The sequence below is a fragment of the Lactuca serriola genome, chromosome 3 (assembly GCF_051521515.1).
Source record: "Lactuca serriola cultivar US96UC23 chromosome 3, Lser_US96UC23_V15, whole genome shotgun sequence".
NCBI classification, from domain to species: domain Eukaryota; kingdom Viridiplantae; phylum Streptophyta; class Magnoliopsida; order Asterales; family Asteraceae; genus Lactuca; species Lactuca serriola.
In genome coordinates this window covers 205,709,238-205,727,871 of record NC_136410.1, presented here as the reverse complement: position 1 = coordinate 205,727,871, position 18,634 = coordinate 205,709,238, and the positions used below count along the sequence as shown (strand labels likewise).

General features: G+C 34.5%; 2 protein-coding genes across 2 annotated transcripts; one reads left to right on the top strand and one right to left on the bottom strand.

Annotated features, from left to right (window-relative positions):
- The first annotated feature begins 11,002 nt into the window (after positions 1–11,002).
- On the top strand, positions 11,003–12,404 carry LOC145093535 (GEM-like protein 5). The gene is made up of 3 exons (XM_079031683.1): positions 11,003–11,492; positions 11,575–11,849; positions 12,098–12,404. The coding sequence occupies exons 1-3, from the start codon at positions 11,234–11,236 to the stop codon at positions 12,296–12,298; spliced, it is 735 nt and encodes a 244-aa protein (XP_078887809.1). The 5' UTR covers positions 11,003–11,233; the 3' UTR covers positions 12,299–12,404.
- Positions 12,405–12,622: 218 nt separating this feature from the next.
- Positions 12,623–15,451, bottom strand: LOC145093536 (uncharacterized). The gene is made up of 5 exons (XM_079031684.1): positions 15,231–15,451; positions 13,935–14,033; positions 13,740–13,848; positions 13,588–13,659; positions 12,623–12,863 (listed from the first exon to the last, which is right to left on the bottom strand). Exons 1-5 carry the CDS (start codon positions 15,413–15,415, stop codon positions 12,741–12,743), a joined length of 588 nt encoding a protein of 195 aa, XP_078887810.1. The 5' UTR covers positions 15,416–15,451; the 3' UTR covers positions 12,623–12,740.
- Between the last annotated feature and the right edge of the window lie 3,183 nt (positions 15,452–18,634).

Sequence of the window (18,634 nt, the reverse complement as noted above, 5' to 3'; positions counted from 1 at the left end):
ATTCATCAACATAGAGGACCTGTAATTTGATAAGATTCATCAAAAAAAAAGTCTAACATTCTAGTTTTTTTTATTAATTTTATTTCATGACAATTAAACCCTTATATTTATTTTGTAGTTGTTTGAAATTGTATTAGAGAACCTTCAATTCGATAATCAAAAAGAAGAGTTGTTATTGATATTCTTTTAGAATGAATACTACAATATTCTTTAAGAATATGTATTCTTTCAGAATGTTTCTTAATTTTTTTTTACTATTAAAGCTTAAGCTATTAAAAAAAGGAGAAACAAAAGTTCTGATTGTGTTCTTCCTTTTTGTTGCTAAAATATAAATTATGTAGGAACTAACATAACCAGTACCCTACTTCTTACTTCCCACCAATGACCCATAAAACTCCTTACTCTCCTACCCGTCCAAAGGTTCAGGTTGCAGCACTTAAGGATGAACCTATATTATCTTTGGACATAACTAAAGGAAACACAAATGGTGAAAATTTAGTTTTCTCATTGTAATTGGACATCATTCTCTTGAATGTTCTTAAGCTATTTTGCATCATATGATATCTCATGTATGTTTTTGTGTTTTAATTGAATGATTTGTTTGTTCAGGTTCAAACATGACGAGGTAAAGATAAAAGCATGGAAAAATCATCAAAAAGCAAAGACATGTTCTTCAAGATGATTACAAATTCTTAAAGAATGATGACAGATTCTTAAAGAATGTATTATATATCATAATTTGTTTGTATATTTTTAACAAATAATGGCATATTCTTGAAAAATATAGTATAGAATGTTGTGTGTATTATTTAAAATATGGTGTGTATGTGTGTGTGTGTATATATATATATATATATATATATATATATATATATTATTTTAGATATTCAGAATACTTTGTGTTTTGTGAAATTCTAATATTTTATTACTTTTTACATTATTCTCAAGAGAATATGTCGACTATGGAATAGAATTAATGTTATTCTGATATAAATTGTTATTATTGAAAATCATATAGATGCATATTCTTTTAAGAATTTTAATTCTCAAACAATCACTACGTTGTAGTAGGATTCTTTAAGAATGAAAGTACGGTATGTTTTAATGGTTAAGGGTCCAGGATAATAATAATAATAATAATAATAATAATAATAATAATAATAATAATAATAATAATAATAATAATAGTAACTCCTTGATTTGAAAAAAAAAAATTGTAACTCTTTGGATAATAATAACTTTCTTAGTTGGTAATGAATAAAAATGTCTATAATACCATTAGATACATGTTTGTATTTAAAAAAACATTGTAAACGTGTGATGTATAACACAATAACTATGGTATACAAAAACAATCTTAGTCATTTATAATTATACTAGTTTATAACCCGTGGGAACCACAGTTATAAAATTAATTAAAATTTTATAATAAAAATTTATAATTATTAATCAATTATTTTAAATAAGTTATTTTAAATAAATTATTATTTAAGAGATATATCAAAATTTTAAAGTTATTATAACTTCAAATTTAACATATAATTAGAAAATGTAATTTTGAATTTTGAAATAAGTTGCCTAATATATCTACATGACACATGGCATAATATTAACGAAGAGTTGTATTAAGGTGACACTTGGCAAAAGGAGATTAAAACTATTCATTTATTAGAATCGGGATCCAAGGCTCTAGATTTAGTCATACAATCACACAATATTTATAATTCATTTTTAATCATAACCCTATATATATATATATATATATATATATATATATAGAGAGAGAGAGAGAGAGAGAGATTAACCATAATAATAAGAATTAATAATAATAAATATAAATTGAAAAAAAATCAGGTACAACCTCTAAAATTATTTGTATTTATCTTATTTTATATTTAAAAATTATAATATTTATTACAAGTATAATAAGTATTATTCCGACATTATTATTTATAACAAAATATAATTGTCGATATTAATGGAGTATTATTCTACACTATTTTTTTGAATGGTAAAAATAAAATAAAAAAGCTAGCAAGAAGTTAAGCGAAAGGAACAAATTACATAATAGCGTTTTTTGGGTTTTGTAACGAACCAACCCAATTAATAGATGACATACACCTATTATTAGACCAAAAATATGACTGTGACACAATATAATCAAATAACAATGACTTCTTCAAAACATTAGGTCCAAACAAAAATTCATTATGGAATCGCCATATGTACCACGATGTAACCAGGAAGACGCCTTCATGAACCTCCTTTTTTAATGAATTGAAGCAAACCAAGATAACCAATCAACATAAGACATCAACACTGAGATCGTGACAACCTAAGCACCTAGAAGATCACTGACATGGCTATGGAACACGGAAATAACATGTGAGAAAGACTCGGCACCATTATCACATAGAGGGCACATGATAAAAGGAATATCCATACCCCTCCTAGACAAATTAGCACGAGTCGGAAGGCTATCAATCACCAATCTCTAGCCAAAAACATTAACTTTAATCGGTACAACCTTCACCCATATAGTAGTGTAATTAGAAGAACCTAATGTCGCTTTATCAATAAAAAGTCTAGCCGGTGCCATAGTAAAAAGACTTGAAGGATCAAGCAACCAAATTCACCTATCGGGAACCGAAAAAAGAGACACCAAAGACAACAAATTATGTAGATCCTCCCACTACTCAGCCTCAACACCTCCATTAGGACTTCTACGAAAAGAATGATAAAAATGATCATTTTGCCATTTCATTTTGATTGAAACATTAGGATCATTTTCAATAGCGAACAATCTTGGAAAAGATAGTTTAAGCATCTTATCACCTATCCAAAAATCTTCCCAGAAACGTGTTTGAGCCCTATCACCAAGTTTCCTTTGACAACCTTGCATCAAATCTTCTAAAGATCCTCTTCCAATGTCTAGTTTCTCCACAAAAGAACCAAGATCTATCTATGTGGGCCTTATTAGATTTCTTGGGCTTAAAGGTGTCCAGTCCATATAACATGGGCCTTTTAGATCACATAAGGTGACTCTTTTAGCCTTGCATTGTTCCAAATGTTTGAGCTAGTTTAAAACAAAAACATCATTATATTTACCGGCATATTGATTAACCTGTTATATCATCAGATATATATCTAAATTATTCAAGACTTTCGAGAAGTCAGGAATAATTATTCCTAGTTTGATATTAGAAACATCTTTAGCATCACAGTGATGTCATTATTAGGTATCATGTTCAGGTCGATTGCTCAAAGCAAATAGTTCAGGACTAGATTTTATTAAAGAGATTTATGATGCATAATTTGACGTTTGATGAATAATTTACTATTTTTCCAAATAATATTGAAACAAAAGAAAAATTACTCATCAAATGTCAAATTAAGCATCATAAATCTCTTTAATATTTAGAATAACGCCAAAAATGGTCCCTATACTTGCACATAGAGTCGCAGGACAAAAGAAACATCTTTAGCATCACAGTGATGTCAAACGAAACTTGGTGATTGTAGTGTCAGTTGATAAGGAATTGGATGGTAGTGCTAGTTGAGTCGCAGGACAAAAGAAATAAGTAAGTGTTTTGATCGGCTCGAGGATTGCAACTAGAGGCTGAGTGAGCGGAAGAACGACAATATGTGAATGCATAAGAAGATTTTGTGGTATGGATGCTTGGAGATGAGACTAAGGTCTGTTTCTTGGGATATAGGCAGGTCAGGTGCTAGCTAATGATTTCAGGCGAATCGGGAGTAAGAACTTTTGTTTTATCTGATGTATCCCAACGATGAGGATAATGTTTTTTGTATTTACGAATGATTCTCACGATGATCTGACGGTTGGGGGTTTGCAGACGAGGAGTGTGGTAGTTAGTTTGTTCGAGATAGGTAGTTGGTATTATGAATGGACTATCAAAATTATTGGTTGTGCATCTATGCAGGGTTCTCAGTGTTAGAAGTGATTATGATTAGAAATTTCTGAGATCTTCATCTGAAAATAAAAATCTCTTAGGGTTGATTGGTATTTATCTGGAAGATCATCTTGTGTGTGTTATACATTCCAAGAGTCAGGGATGGTTTGTACCTGGTTGAGTCGGTTTGAGATATGGCTTGGTTGCAACACCAGTAGGTGGTTTGTACCTGCTCTAAACCCCTGAATTGACCAAATCTTGAAACAAGGTCTCGTATACCCAAACCGCAGGTCCCTATATACCATTCATCCGTCACCATAGACTCAAACAGATCAATGATCCTGCAAGAAAATTTTCTTGGAGGATCATTGATCTATTTGAGTCTATGGTGATGGATGAATGGTACATAGGGACATGCGGTTCGGGTATGCGATACCTTGTTTCAAGATTTGGTCAAGTCAGGGGTTTAGAGCAGGTCGTTATCAATGTATGTGCTCAGGAAATGTGTAAATCGTCTCACAGCAGGAAGTTGTTGGTCTAGCAATTTGTTGCAGCAATTGGTTCCTTTTTGGATGTAGAGGAATATATCAGAATGCGCCGATTCGCTCAGGTTAAGACTTGGTTGTTGAGGGATTTGTCAACTCGTAGTATGGATTGTTATTTATAGTTTAGATTAAGCAGTGGTCGATCGGTAAATTAGTTTAAGAGATGGGTATGTTCAGCTCCGCATGGGTTTTGGTTTAGTAGTCTACCGATTCGTTGGATTAGGTATCAATACATTCTTCTTAATTGGTCATTTCGTTCATCATCAAAGCGGAGATTCTTCGGAAGTTTTGAACTGTATCAGTTAAATTTCAATGAATTAATCATCTGATCATCAAGTTCAGTTAAAGTTTGGAAGATGTCCTTAGTTATTGGGAGACTAGAATTTGGTACAGTGTTGTTTAGATTTCCAAGCGGGACATTAGATCTGCGTAGAATCTAATTTTGGTATGCCATGCTGGCAGGGTTGATATCTAGATGGATCTGACCATGGTTTTAGCAATATTTATGGTTAACTTTAAAAGATTTATAAAGTTAGTTACGTATTGATGGGATATGTTTCGGTCGTTCATGAGGATGTTTCTGTTTATGATTGAGGGTCGTCATTTTATTAGATCTACTAGTCCTCCACCTTTAGGTAAGGTTGTGAGAAAAAGGGAATGTAGTGGATCCAATGTAGGTTATGAGTTTCCTTATTAGTGTGTATGAGGGTGATCCAAACTTATGATGAGGACCTTGTATGGGTATTCCATACATAGGCTATGGGCCCAGTAATCATGATTGTTTATTTTTTCGTGTATGGTACTTTAGGTGTTAGTGCATTGTTGGAAGTCGGAAGACTCACTGACCAACTAATTTAGAACATGTGGGAAGTTAAGGGTTGTTGGGACTAATAATTATGCGTTACAAGTCCCTTGTGAAGTGTTTTCATTATGAATCATATTTTCTTGCGGGCTGTTTATTAGGATTTTGGTTACCAAGGTTAGAAATCAATTATGGAATCTTGAGTCATGAAGTTCATTATGAATGTCTCGAGTGATTTTTCAGGTGGAGGTACACCTAAGCTGATAAGGAATTGGATGTAACGTGAAGTTATTGGATGTACCATCATTATGCTCGTGGGAACAGTGGGTTGGTGATGACTTGTTAGGAAGACAAGTGAGTAAGGTTTTAGGCATAATTTTCGGATATGGGATTGGGCGTAATTCACGATCGGTATGTCTTGAGTATCCTTTTATCACATTTTGGTGGTGTCCCTAGTCAGGGACTAGGCGTAGGTTCGACGAATAGATGATCATTAGTCTTAGGGTAAGGTTTCTGGAGTGTAAACTGATGGGTTTCCGGTTTCGAGGAGTATAGTGACGAAGTTGGTTTGTGGTTGTAGTTATGAGAAGTTCTCGGTTTGTGTGGTTTTCTCTAGAAGTTGGTTCATACCATTGTGGAGAGAAAGAAAAGTGTTGTGATTGAGCATTTTCAAGTTATTGGGTTGCATGTTGGCAGTTGGGGGTTTCCGAGTGGTCTCTCGAGTTTTATTTATAAGATGCCTTGATTTTAAAATGGTTAGAGGGCGTTTATGGAATATATATTGTTGTTGTTTTAGAAATTGTAACCAATACGGATTTTGAGGACGAAATCCAGTTTAAGTGAGGGAGAGTTGTAACATCCTATTTCGAGAAGTTTCTTATTTCGGGATTGTGGACAATAAATGGATCAAGTAAACGCCTTGGGCTTCAAGGGAATAGGGTTTAGACCCTATTGGATGTTGATAATATTGGTTATGCAATCCAAGCCCTTGGTTTGTGTTGGAGTCAAAGGGGAAAAACGAGAAAATGATGTTTCACACTACTTGCATGAAATATGTTGCGCATATGCCGTCAAACCCTTGACTGGTTTATTGACTTTGACCTTTTGACCAAGGTTGACCTAAGGGTAGTTTGGGTATTTTAGGTCTTTTGGTATTATTAACTAAGTTTAAGGTCACCGGTTTCGTTTAGGTGATCAGTAAAGTTGGTGTTGGAGTTGTACTCGGTGTTGTGTACTTTTTTGCTACTCGTCGGACTAAGAGGTGAGTTTTACTCACTGTACCCATGGGTCGAAGGCACCAATGCCGACCCACTATATTATGTATCCTGAATATAGGATAGTACTATGCTAGTATATGACTGATTAGTTGTAGTGACATGACATAAGAACATGGTTTGGCATGCGGAATTAAAGCTTGCACAATTGAACATGGTGATTTGGGTGTTTAAGAGATGTATTGATTGTATATGGTGTTACAAAAAGGATCTAGATCTAGACTACATAAATAAGACACACTTACACACTCACTTTTACATCTCTCAAGCACACCTCTACAAGTGGCATGAACCCACCTTATATAGAGGTGTTTACATGTCTCTCTCTCACTCTCTATCTCTCATGTGTCACAAGGCTAATACTCCACATGCAAGTGAGTTTTACAAAAGTCAAACATTTACAAAGTCATGAATGAATAACTTTGCACCCCAACATTCTCCCCCTCAAAGTTAGGAATGGATGACCCACTTCAAATCTTCCAACATCAAGCATTACGCGGTTCGAGCCTCAAAGGTGACACATGTTGAAACGAACTTCAATCTTCAATTCTTCCATGACTCTTTAATTTGGGCTCTAGGATGTGAGACCATACAATCCGAGCAGCAATGAATGATCAAGAGTATTCCAAACTCCAAATAATCACCCTAAATTTGCGCATCAAAACACACCCCAAAAATCTTCAATAATTCCAAACTCATTTCGAATACATCACTTCCGAACTTCCAATTGCATCATCTTGTGGCTTCAAAACATCAAGATCACTTCGGTCTTCAAATCCGCGTAATATGAAAAATTCAAGTTCGAATTTCCAAATAAAACTGTCCCCCTTTTTTATAATCGAAATTTGATTATAAAACTCCAAGGAAAAAAAACATGCTTTATTCGGAATTTTTCGTGTCAAAACTCTCCCTTAACATGTGGCATAAACTTTGTGCTTCAACCGGAAAATCCAAAAAATAATGAATTTTTATCATCGTTCACGGATCGTCTTTGACATAATTTCTCAAAAATGGGTAGAAATTGTCAATTTCAAAATTCTGCAGTGACCCGTTGCGCCAAAAACAACCAAATATGTGAAACACACTCTTATTTGCGAAACTGGATAGAATGTGTAAATTCGCACAAACTGTATGGACCAGATTTGAAAATATTCCAATTTCTCAAAATTTTTACCCCAAATGCGAAACTGGGTAAAATTTGCCATCTTGCGAAGACTGCAGGGATGCGAAATGAAGATTCTGTATTTTTGTCATTTTATGACCCCATTTGTGAAGTTGGACCAATTGTGTTATTTCGTGAAAAGATCAGGGACCCAATTCTAAAATATTTGTTTTCTTCTTCCCAATTCATTAACCAGTGAAACTTCGTATCGTCATTTGCATGCCCCTTACAAATGCTTCGCATCTTTCACCCAATTAACCAAATATGCGAACACAATCTCTACAACCAAATGCGAATCCAATGGTTATAAGCAAATGCGAATCCAATGTTATCTCTTTAACCAAATGCGAAAATTAGTTTGAAACCCAAATGCGAATATCTCCATAACATAACAGATTGCGAATGAACTTCCTGTTTGACTTCCAAATTGCGAACCATATCATATCCTTATATGTGAACTCAATAGATGCGAACTACCCAGATCACATCTTTATATGCGAACTCAATTTGATCATCAGAATAGATCCATAGATGCGAACTTAATCATCTGATACCAGTGTTGACTCCAAAATCTTGAGACCCTTCGCAATATCAAAATCAAAATACCAAACAATAAACGAAATCAATTAAACCCAGTTATCGAGTCCAACACCTTCCGAATTTTCAATTAGTCTTCATAGATCCTTGATATCGATTTCAAATCAAAATCAATTCCCAGTAACATACTCGATATCAAATCTTAGTAACATCAAAGTCGTTGATTTCAATCAGTCCTCTTTCCAAATCGATTATTGTTTGTCCCTAACCATCGACTTAGAACCATTGAACTGCCTTCACTCATAATCAATTTTGAATTTATACAAATCAGATAAAATCGATTCACAAGACAGATTTTAACAATCAAAAAGAATCGACTGTTAAGAATGATGAGAGGAAAACGAATTCGTATGAACACCCGTCAAGAACAACGGTATGTACAAACACTTAAAGAGTATGTTTAGAAATAATCGAAGTGAATACATTCAGAAGGATTATCAAAATCGAATCTATTAATGATTTCTGAATCCTAATTGCGAGACCAAATAACACCAAAGATCAATTTCGATTTTATAGAGTAAAGATCGATAGTATCTCGAACAAATAAGTTTGATAAAGAAACAATTTCACGAACTGTAAACAAACTTATGTTGGGCTGAAAGTAAACAACAAATGATTTAATATTTGGGCTCAACTTTGGATTGAATGAACAGTAATTGATCGATCTTTTGATTAATCAAAGTAAATCGAATTTGGGCTAAAAAATAATTGGGCTAGATTTTGTTTCAAATGTATATTTGTAAATTTGGAATCGAATTGAACAAAATAGTATGGAATTGGATCTGGATATGATTAACGAAAAATTTATTGAATCTCAACAAATGGGTTTTTCAAAGAAAATTTGATCCGATGAGTCAAATGATCAGAAATCAAAAACGCAACACACGAATTCAATGAAATTAAGAGAGATCATAGAGAGAGACTCACCAAAATTGTTCAAATTGCGACAAAAATTGCCAAACCGAGAATCGTTCTTCAAAAATCACCTTGATCTTGAAGACCCGCTCTGATACCAATTGTAGTGGCAAAGAACATGGTTTGGCATGCGGAATTAAAGCTTGCACAATTGAACATGGTGATTTGGGTGTTTAAGAGATGTATTGATTGTATATGGTGTTACAAAAAGGATCTAGATCTAGACTACATAAATAACACACACTTACACACTCACTTTTACATCTCTCAAGCACACCTCTACAAGTGGTATGAACCCACCTTATATAGAGGTGTTTACATGTCTCTCTCTCACTCTCTATCTCTCATGTGTCACAAGGCTAATACTCCACATGCAAGTGGGTTTTACAAAAGTCAAGCATTTACAAAGTCATGAATAAATAACTTTGCACCCCAACATTAGTAGATCTGTATGATTATCTATATTTGTTGGTTATGTGTTTATGTTTATCTGTTACATATGTCAACATATTTTGGTTAGGTTGAGGCGGTCCTACTTTGTGTTGAAGGCCAAGACACCCGAGGCGGTCCAAATAGGTTGTAGGCCCTGCGAGGCGGTCCAGTTAGGCCAAAGGCCTAGAGAGCGGTCTAGATAGGTTGTAGGCCCTAGGAGGCGGTCCAACCATGCCGAAGGCTTAGAGAGCGGTCCAGATAGGTTGTAGGCGTTGCTAGGCGGTCCAGTCAGGCTGAACGCTCATATTTGCATGCTATTGTTGGTTTTGTTGTGTGATGGTACTTTGGGGAAACTCACTAAGTTTTGGCTTATAGTTTGAGTTTATTATTTTAGGTACTTTAGAGGATCGTGGGAAATCGAAGGCATGATCGTGCACATCTTCCTATTTTTATGTAATTGGATATTGGGATACTTTGATTTTGAATAATATTTTTGAAACAATGGTTTTGTAAACACTTTACGAATGAAATGAGTCGTTTTTGAAATTTTTTAATTTCTATGATTTTTGGGTCATTACAGTTTTATATTGCAAGTACATTATATTCCTAGCATAATTATTAAACTAAACTCCGAGAGTGTAGTTCCAACTTGATTGTGCTCAACCGGTTACTCTTTTTTTAAATATCTGCAAGTCATTTACAAATATCAGCTTAACATTTAAGTACCAAGTACTTGAATGTTATATGAAAAGTATGAATTACATCTTGTAGATACCCGAAGTACTAATCTTTTTCAAAATTTCTTTCCATATAAAAGGGGCAGATCCTCTTTTAGAGTCTAGTTTCTCCACAAAAGAAACAAAGTCTATCTATGTAAGCCTTATTAGATTTTTGGGCTTAAAGGTGTTCAGTCCATAAAATATGAGTCTTTTAGATCATATAAGATGACTCTTTTAACTTTGTAAAGTTCCAAATGTTTGAACTAGTTTAAAACAAAAACATGATTGTATTTATTGGAATATTGTTTAACCTGTTATATCATCAGATATATATCTAAATTATTCAAGACTTCCTGAAAATCAAGAATAACTATTTCTTGTTTGATATTAGAAACATCTTTAATATTACAGTGATGTCATCATTAGGTATTATGTTCAGGTTGATTGCTCAAAGCAAATAGTTCATGACTAGATTTTATTAAAGAGATTTATGATGCATAATTTGACATTTGATGAGTAATTTTTCTTTTGTTTCGATATTATTTGGAAAAAATAGAAAATAATTGGCGTTGACCAATTTAACGTGTGTGACATACGGAAACAAATTAAATTATTTATTTGAGAAAGCCAAAGCCAAGTTGCGAGTCGAATTTGTCAGCGGAGAAAACACGCTGAAGCAAACCCATCCGTACCAATTCCCAACTCTCGATTTCGCATCTTCAGCCATCGTCCCCATTTGCCATTAAGACTAAAACATTTGTTTAAGCAAAATGCTCTTCATTTGATACCTTTCCTATTAATCAATCCTATCGTGGTTACGAATCTTCATCAGCATTTGTTCTTTGTTCTTGTTCTTCCATTTGATCGGTCGTTATGTACCCACAACAACCACCGCCATCGTCTTCATCGTCCTCCTCCGATCCGGCAGCCAATTATTGGGAGACTCACGTCATGGGAACACCGGTACCCCCTTCCTCCAACCAAAACAATCCCCACGCTCCTCCCAATCCCTACGCCCAATACGGCGCCCCTCCGCCTCAACCTCCGCCCAACAATATGGATAACGTCAAGAAGAAGCTTAATATGTGGGGCAACAAGGCGGAGGTCGCCGCTACCAACATCTGGAGCAATTGTAAGTCCCTTTCTCTTCCCTCCATTTAATTTGCATATGTGTGTGTGTGCGCCTTATTTATGGTTTTCTGTGATTGATTCAGTGAAAACGGGGCAATCTGTAACCGGATCTGCGTGGGGGAAAATGAGTTTGACAGCGAAAGCGTTAACTGAAGGTGGATTTGAATCCCTTTACAAACAGAACTTCACGACTTACCCAAACGAGAAACTCAGCCGGACTTTTGCTTGTCACTTGTCGACGTCCACCGGACCTGTCGCCGGAACTCTTTATCTCTCTAACATTCATGTTGCCTTCTGTAGCGATCGCCCCTTGTCTTCCATTCAACCCAACGGCATGGAGGCTTGGATCCATTACAAGGTACTCCCTTTCCCTTCTCCCATAGCCATATGGCAAACTTCATAATTTATAACATAAAGCCATGTACTTTTTTCATGATTTAATCATTTTGTTAACCAAAGCCATCATACTTTTACAATCTTTTTAAGTTGACCGATTTCACATGGCTCAAAAGGTTATAAAAGTAGAAAAGAGGAAAAAGGTGAAGTTATTTCTCTTCTCTAGCTGTTGGTTATCTGATTCTCATGATTTAATATAAACTGAAACAGGTAATAATCCCATTGGAGAAGATAGCAACAGTAAACCCAATCACAATCCCAGGCAAGAAACAAATAGACAAGTACATCCAGCTCTCTACAATCGATGGTCAAGATTTCTGGTTTATGGGTTTTGTGAATCATGACAAAGCTTCAAAACATCTTCTAGCTGGTGTCTCCACTTGTGTTAAATCAGTCCCAATTCATCAATAATAAACACTTGGTCGTTTGTAATGTGTTTGTATGGTATTTATTTACTATATTGTTTGATATTAATTACCCATGGCTATGTTGATATCTGTTACTTTTGTTTTGTTTACATGCATTAGTTTTACTAATAATGCCATTAATGGTCTGCTTACAATTTTTTATGGAGATATACACTATTGAAAAACTATGAGAAAAAGGAGTAAATGCACGAAATATAAGTTGCTTTTTATTTGGATTACATTGCACAATTATTGGGTAATTTTTTCAAAAGCTATTTCTTGCATTTAACCCTTGAAAAAGCAACCTTATAGATGAAGCTAAGGGTGATTATGGATCTCAAATCTTCTTCCACAAATCATCTTTTTAAGAAGATTTTACAAAACAAATTCCATCACAACAAAAACAAATTTTTTTTTGGACATGACATTATAGAGAATAATAAAAATCAACGCCTCTTCTTACTTCCCTTTGCAGCATTGGACTTATTAGGTGGGGTTACCATCAGATACACAAATAAAACCACAAGGGAGATTACGGATACTAAGTTTCCATATTTCACCATCAAGCTCTGCACATTTACCAAAAAAGACACAAAAGGCTTCAGTTTTAACTTGTCTAATACTTTCAATATTAACACATTCTACTTTGAAAAATTAAAAATCTACACACACTTGTATCATTATACTTTCGATATATTTCTTATAAGGACATTATGGTTTAAAACATCATAACAAAAAAGGGATGCCATAAAGAAAATGATAAGGTAAAGAAATGCATTAATGAAAAAGAAAAAAAGAAAAAAAAAGAGAAAAGAAAAAAAGCTTGTACCTTAACCTGAAAGAGTAGCAGCCATCAAGCAAGAATCCATGCACAAGAACAACAATGTGTTGTTATCAGTGAGAAACAAAAAACATATCTACAAGGATTAAATGCAAAAAATAGCAACATACTTTTGTTTTTTTTGTTTGTTATAAGTTATAACATCCTACTTTCATTTCTTCTTAAAAACTTTGAAAAATCTACCCAATTATAAAAAATGATCATCCATATACATGAGTAGCTAGATTTTTCAAAGTACAATGAAGTAATAAGAAAAAAAAACTGAAGGTAAAAAGCAATATTTTATTATTTGGGTAGATTTGTTAAAGTAAAATGCCTTAATGAGAATTTTTTTTTTTGAAAGAAACGAAAGTGGGATTCTATAATACACAAATAAATAAAAGTACAATGCTATTTCATGTATTTAGCCAAAAGTTGATTTTATCAAATTCTTTTTATGGTAAACAACTTACAAGACCAAGTGTAGTTTTGCGTGGCTTATCTGATAGGATTTCAAGAGGCAGAAGTGGGGTCGAATATGCTTCCTGCAACAGTAAAAAAGATTGTAAGACTATAAGTTATAATAATTAAATAACTTCATATTTCCATGAATGATGAATTTAACCTGTAGTGCAGCCTTTGTGGGGACACGGAATGTAATAACAGCAGGTGTGCTGTAAAAGACAGATTTTGTTCTGGATTCTAACTCAAATGAGTGTGATAGAAGAGCACCACTGACAACATAACAAGTATTATATGAGGTGTGATTAGTTCAAGAAAAGTAAATTATCAAATCAAATTATTAGAATATGATACATACACATCAAGTTTTTCCCAAGAGGTTGAAGTGTTCCCTGAGACAATGCTGAATATCTCAGGAGACCAGCCATCATCAGAGAGGCTAACATCATATGCAGCCCTGAATGCAAAACATGTCAAAAGTATGAGATTATGCAAAAATAATTTGATAGATTTGTTAACATTTATATAAACAAACAGTAGAAACCATAGTTCTTAATTAGAGTAATTAGTCACTTCATGCTTGTTGTTACACTAAGGAGGTGAGAATTCATAAGTACTTTACACTCGACTTTCAGACAACTCAATGGTATATAGTCTACATTTTCTAGGCCCTCATTCTGAAATCCAACATGAAGCATCTAAGATAGTTGAGTATTTCTTCCAAACAACTCTCTAGGCTTCCAGATTTTAATGATTATGTCAACTATATAACTGTAGATGAAGATATAGAATCCAAAAAAGGTAACTTAGACAACATTTATGAAGGTGAAAGTCTGCAGCTCTTCAAAAGCTGTTACAGGAAGGAATAAATGTATAAAACTATATCCTTTACAAAGTGAAGATTTTGTTTTTATTCGACATAAAAAAGATACTTAAACGCTTAATCTACTGTAACTAATTTGAGATAAAGGGCTTCTTGTCAATTGGTTGTAGAACAGATCCAGACCATAAACACTATTAACAAGAAATGGAAATGGGGAAGAATCGGTTTAAAAGTTGGATGGAAAAATCAATTTTAATTGAAATGCTCATCAGTACTAAATCTCATATTGTATATTTTCAAAAAAGTAATAATATGCTGCCAAGTGCCAACTGTTAGTGCTACTGATAGAAGGCGTCAAGCTAATATCACACCTCATGACACAGATAAACTAGGGAACAGTAAATGGACATCAAGGGAAAATATTTCGTTTATTTAAGTGGAAGTAATGAAACTCTATAAAGTAATAACATCGAATTTCAATCTTTTGTGAACAAGTCAAATGAACAAGAAGAACACAAAGGTTGCAAAGTTAACCACAATTAAATCTTAACAGAAATCCAAAAGGTACAAATCTCTACCGACGTCTAAAAATGAAATACGCTCTAAGTAATATTAAGCACTGAATCCATGAGCAATTACATGTTACGGAGCTGATGAGACAATTGTAACGATCAATTCACATAAATATACAACAAAGTAACCAAACGTAAGTAAAATCAATCGAGATACTTGAAGGACATGCATGCAGATACAAATCATGAATCGGAACTATAGAGCAAAGAATCAGAGGTAAATGTAAACGACAGAATATAAAAGGAGGTGATTGCGTACGCAGATCCTTGGTTATAGATGTTTATGGAAACGGAGAGTTTTTCGACGGCGGAATTGAGCCTATTGAGTGTGGCTTTCTTGTGAGCTACGATGAACGGAGCGTCGGATCCGGCATTTACCGTCGATGCGATCAATAGGACTACTGCAATGGAGAGGAGAGAAACCATGGTGGTGAACTTGGCCATTTCTGTGATTTGATCGTACTAGCATGGATTCCAAATTAGGCAGGGTTTTTGTACTTTAGAGAAAGTGGGTTTAGGTGGGGATCGAATAGGATGGGTATCCAGCCCGGCTATTGGATTTGGGCCCAGATCCGGATAAAAAATGGAGTGCATAAGTTTATACTTATGTTAACTAGCCGAAAAATGTGGGTTATTTGGGTTATTTGGGTCGGGTCGTTTTTTGTGTTTTTTTTATGAAAAAATATAAAAAAAATTTACTGTAAGGACTAAAAGTATCAAAATGGCTAAAGAATTAAAGGGGTTAGCATTAACAAGTTTTTAGAAAAATGACCAAAGTTATCAATTCCTTAAATATTACATTTTTAACGGCAAATTAATACACAAATTAGTACTCTAAATTGATTATTTTTTAATTTTTATTTTTGTGAAGTGAACTTCCCTAACGTGGATTTTCAAACCAACTTTCGCATACCGACTAATCAAATATTCAAATATTACGAAAATAATGTTATTTTTTATGCCTTAAAGTAACTGCAAACGAAATTACGTAGTAGTCAAAAGGGTTGAGACCAGAGGGAGTGGAGTGGCATGTGAAACCACAGTGAACACCGTCCCCTTCAAGTTCTTAGGGTCTGATTCGTAACCAATATAATTATGTGATGTTGATAGATAGATAGAGGCGGCGACAGATGCTGATGGTGGCATTAGAGAGACGATTCAATCGCTAATATATTGTCGGTGTTATCTCCTGCGTGGGCAATAAATGCTCAGAGGAAAAAAACACCACGTAGATGGTAGCTCTGGAGCTGAACAGACGTGGAGTACGTTCAAAGCGGTGAAATGAGTAAATGGATCAGAAAAGAATGGTGGTGCAGAAGGATCAAATAGAAATGACCGACCCAATACAAATAACATAAAAAGGGACAAAATTGCAACTTCAAGACAAAACCGGGAAATTTCATCGCTATGTATTGAACTTTATTTAGTTTAAAAAAAAAAATTAAAATGGTTAATAGGCAAAATAGAAGGACCAATTATGTCAAACCCTTTAGTTAAAAGAAAAAAAAAAACGAAAAAAAGAAATTCCAAAATGATTAATAAGTAAAATAGAAGGATCGATTATGTCAAACCCTTAAAACTTTATTGATCTTAAGGAACCTAAAATTATATATATATATATATATATATATATATATATATATATATATATATATATATATATATATATATATATATATATATATATATATATATAAAGACTGTGAGGATAATTCTTAATATATTGTTATATCAAAGGAGCATATTGTTATATCAAAGGGTAAATATGTTAAAATTAATTAAACAAAGTTGGGTGAGCGAAAGTGGACCGCTTCCTTTTGTGAGGACAATTCTCAGCCGCTTCCTTTTTTTTTTTTTTGGATTGAATAACGTTGGGTCGAGTATATATCTTGGCCAAATGCCTAATCAAATTATGAAGGCGTGAAGTTTTTGTGTATGTGGCCCAAGAGTCTATACAATATAGCATTAAATGCATTACATTTCTCTTTCCTTTAATATTATTATAGTTTTTCTTTAGAAAACGGCCAATATTATAAAGATATCCCAACCTAGCAAGTAGCAAGGCAGGGCAAAAACGAAACAACCAGGAAAAATTAAGGGTCATTATAGAAAAGAGAAGATAGATGTATTCCACTCATCCCAGTTACAAAAATCGCCACAACTTCTAAATTTCATCAATATGAACGTTATTGACTTTATTAGTTCAGCTTCCCTGTCAGGTGTTGTGACCTTACATTGGAAAATTCCGTTGTTCCTGAATTTCCATATCCCCCATAATATTCATAGTAGACCATAACATATGACAATAAATCTCCGTCGTTTGTTGGGACACTTGTCCCGTGTGGTAGCAAATTGGACGAAATCACAGACACCATTGAAAGAGGGGGGAAGTTACTCCACACCAAGTATCTTAAGCTGTAAATAGACAGCTAACTAACAGGTGGTCCACATGTTCATCTGATCCAACACATGAACCACATGCCGAGGAAGAGATGGTGATTCCACGACGCGCCAAAGTCGTTGTTATGGGGATGCGACTCATAGTTTCCCTCCATATGAATCCTAAAACTTTGATAAGAGCTTCTTTACACCATACAATAGTGGGGTAGACCTAGAAATTTCAGACACGAAGACACGAATCTGTGAGAGACACGACACGACACAAATACATCTTAAAATTTGAGATAAAGCTTCTTTCTCATCGTGTACCCGTATCGTGTCAAATTCATGGCTGACACGTTTTCATGAAACGAATACACAAATCGTCAGGTTTATAATGGGGTTGGCTACTTAAGGCTAGTTTTTGCCTTAGGACCTCCACCTTGTACTTACCATCCATCGCCAAGTTGCATTTCCCTTGATCATGTAAATCCCAAAAATACAAGCCAAAAATTTCGTTTTAATTAAGTTATTATAAAACTAACAGTATAAGAAAACATCCATAATAACATATCATGTCAAAACTCGTACGTCGATAATCAAAACATGTCATCATAAAATCATATCAGAGTATAATCCCAAAGATCTCCTGTGCGGAAAACATAGTGTGATGCGTTGCGATCGAGCCGGATCCTTTCTTTGAAAACGAAATACCTGAAACCAAAAATGAAAACTGTAAGCACGAAGCTTAGTGAGTTCCCCAAATACCACATACCATACATATCAAGATACTGCCTAGCATATATGGGTGTGGCCTACCCCTTCGGTCTCTTTCAACCGGATACTGTCTAGCATATAAACACGTACTCGCATACTGTCATACATAAACATGAGCCATACATATATCATAATCAGTAAAGATGCTATATGCCAAACATAGTCTTGCTATTATGCCACGAGCCACCACGTGGTCTTTCTTGCCAAGCCGGGGGCCACCCCCTCGATCCCACAAATAAGTGCCAATAGCCACCTCTTGGTCTTCCATGCAAACGTCACAAAGACAACTAACATACATACTACTCTACATAGCAAATCAACATATAGTGTGCCAGGAGCCACCTCCTGGTCTTTCATACATAATTGCATATAGTGCGACAGGAGCCACCTCCTGGTCTTTCATACATATTGCCTAGGGCTAACCCCTGGGTCTTCCTACCATACATAATAACATACTAAGTCCCTGGAGCCTCCTCCTGGTCTTCCATTCATAATGCCTAGGGCTAA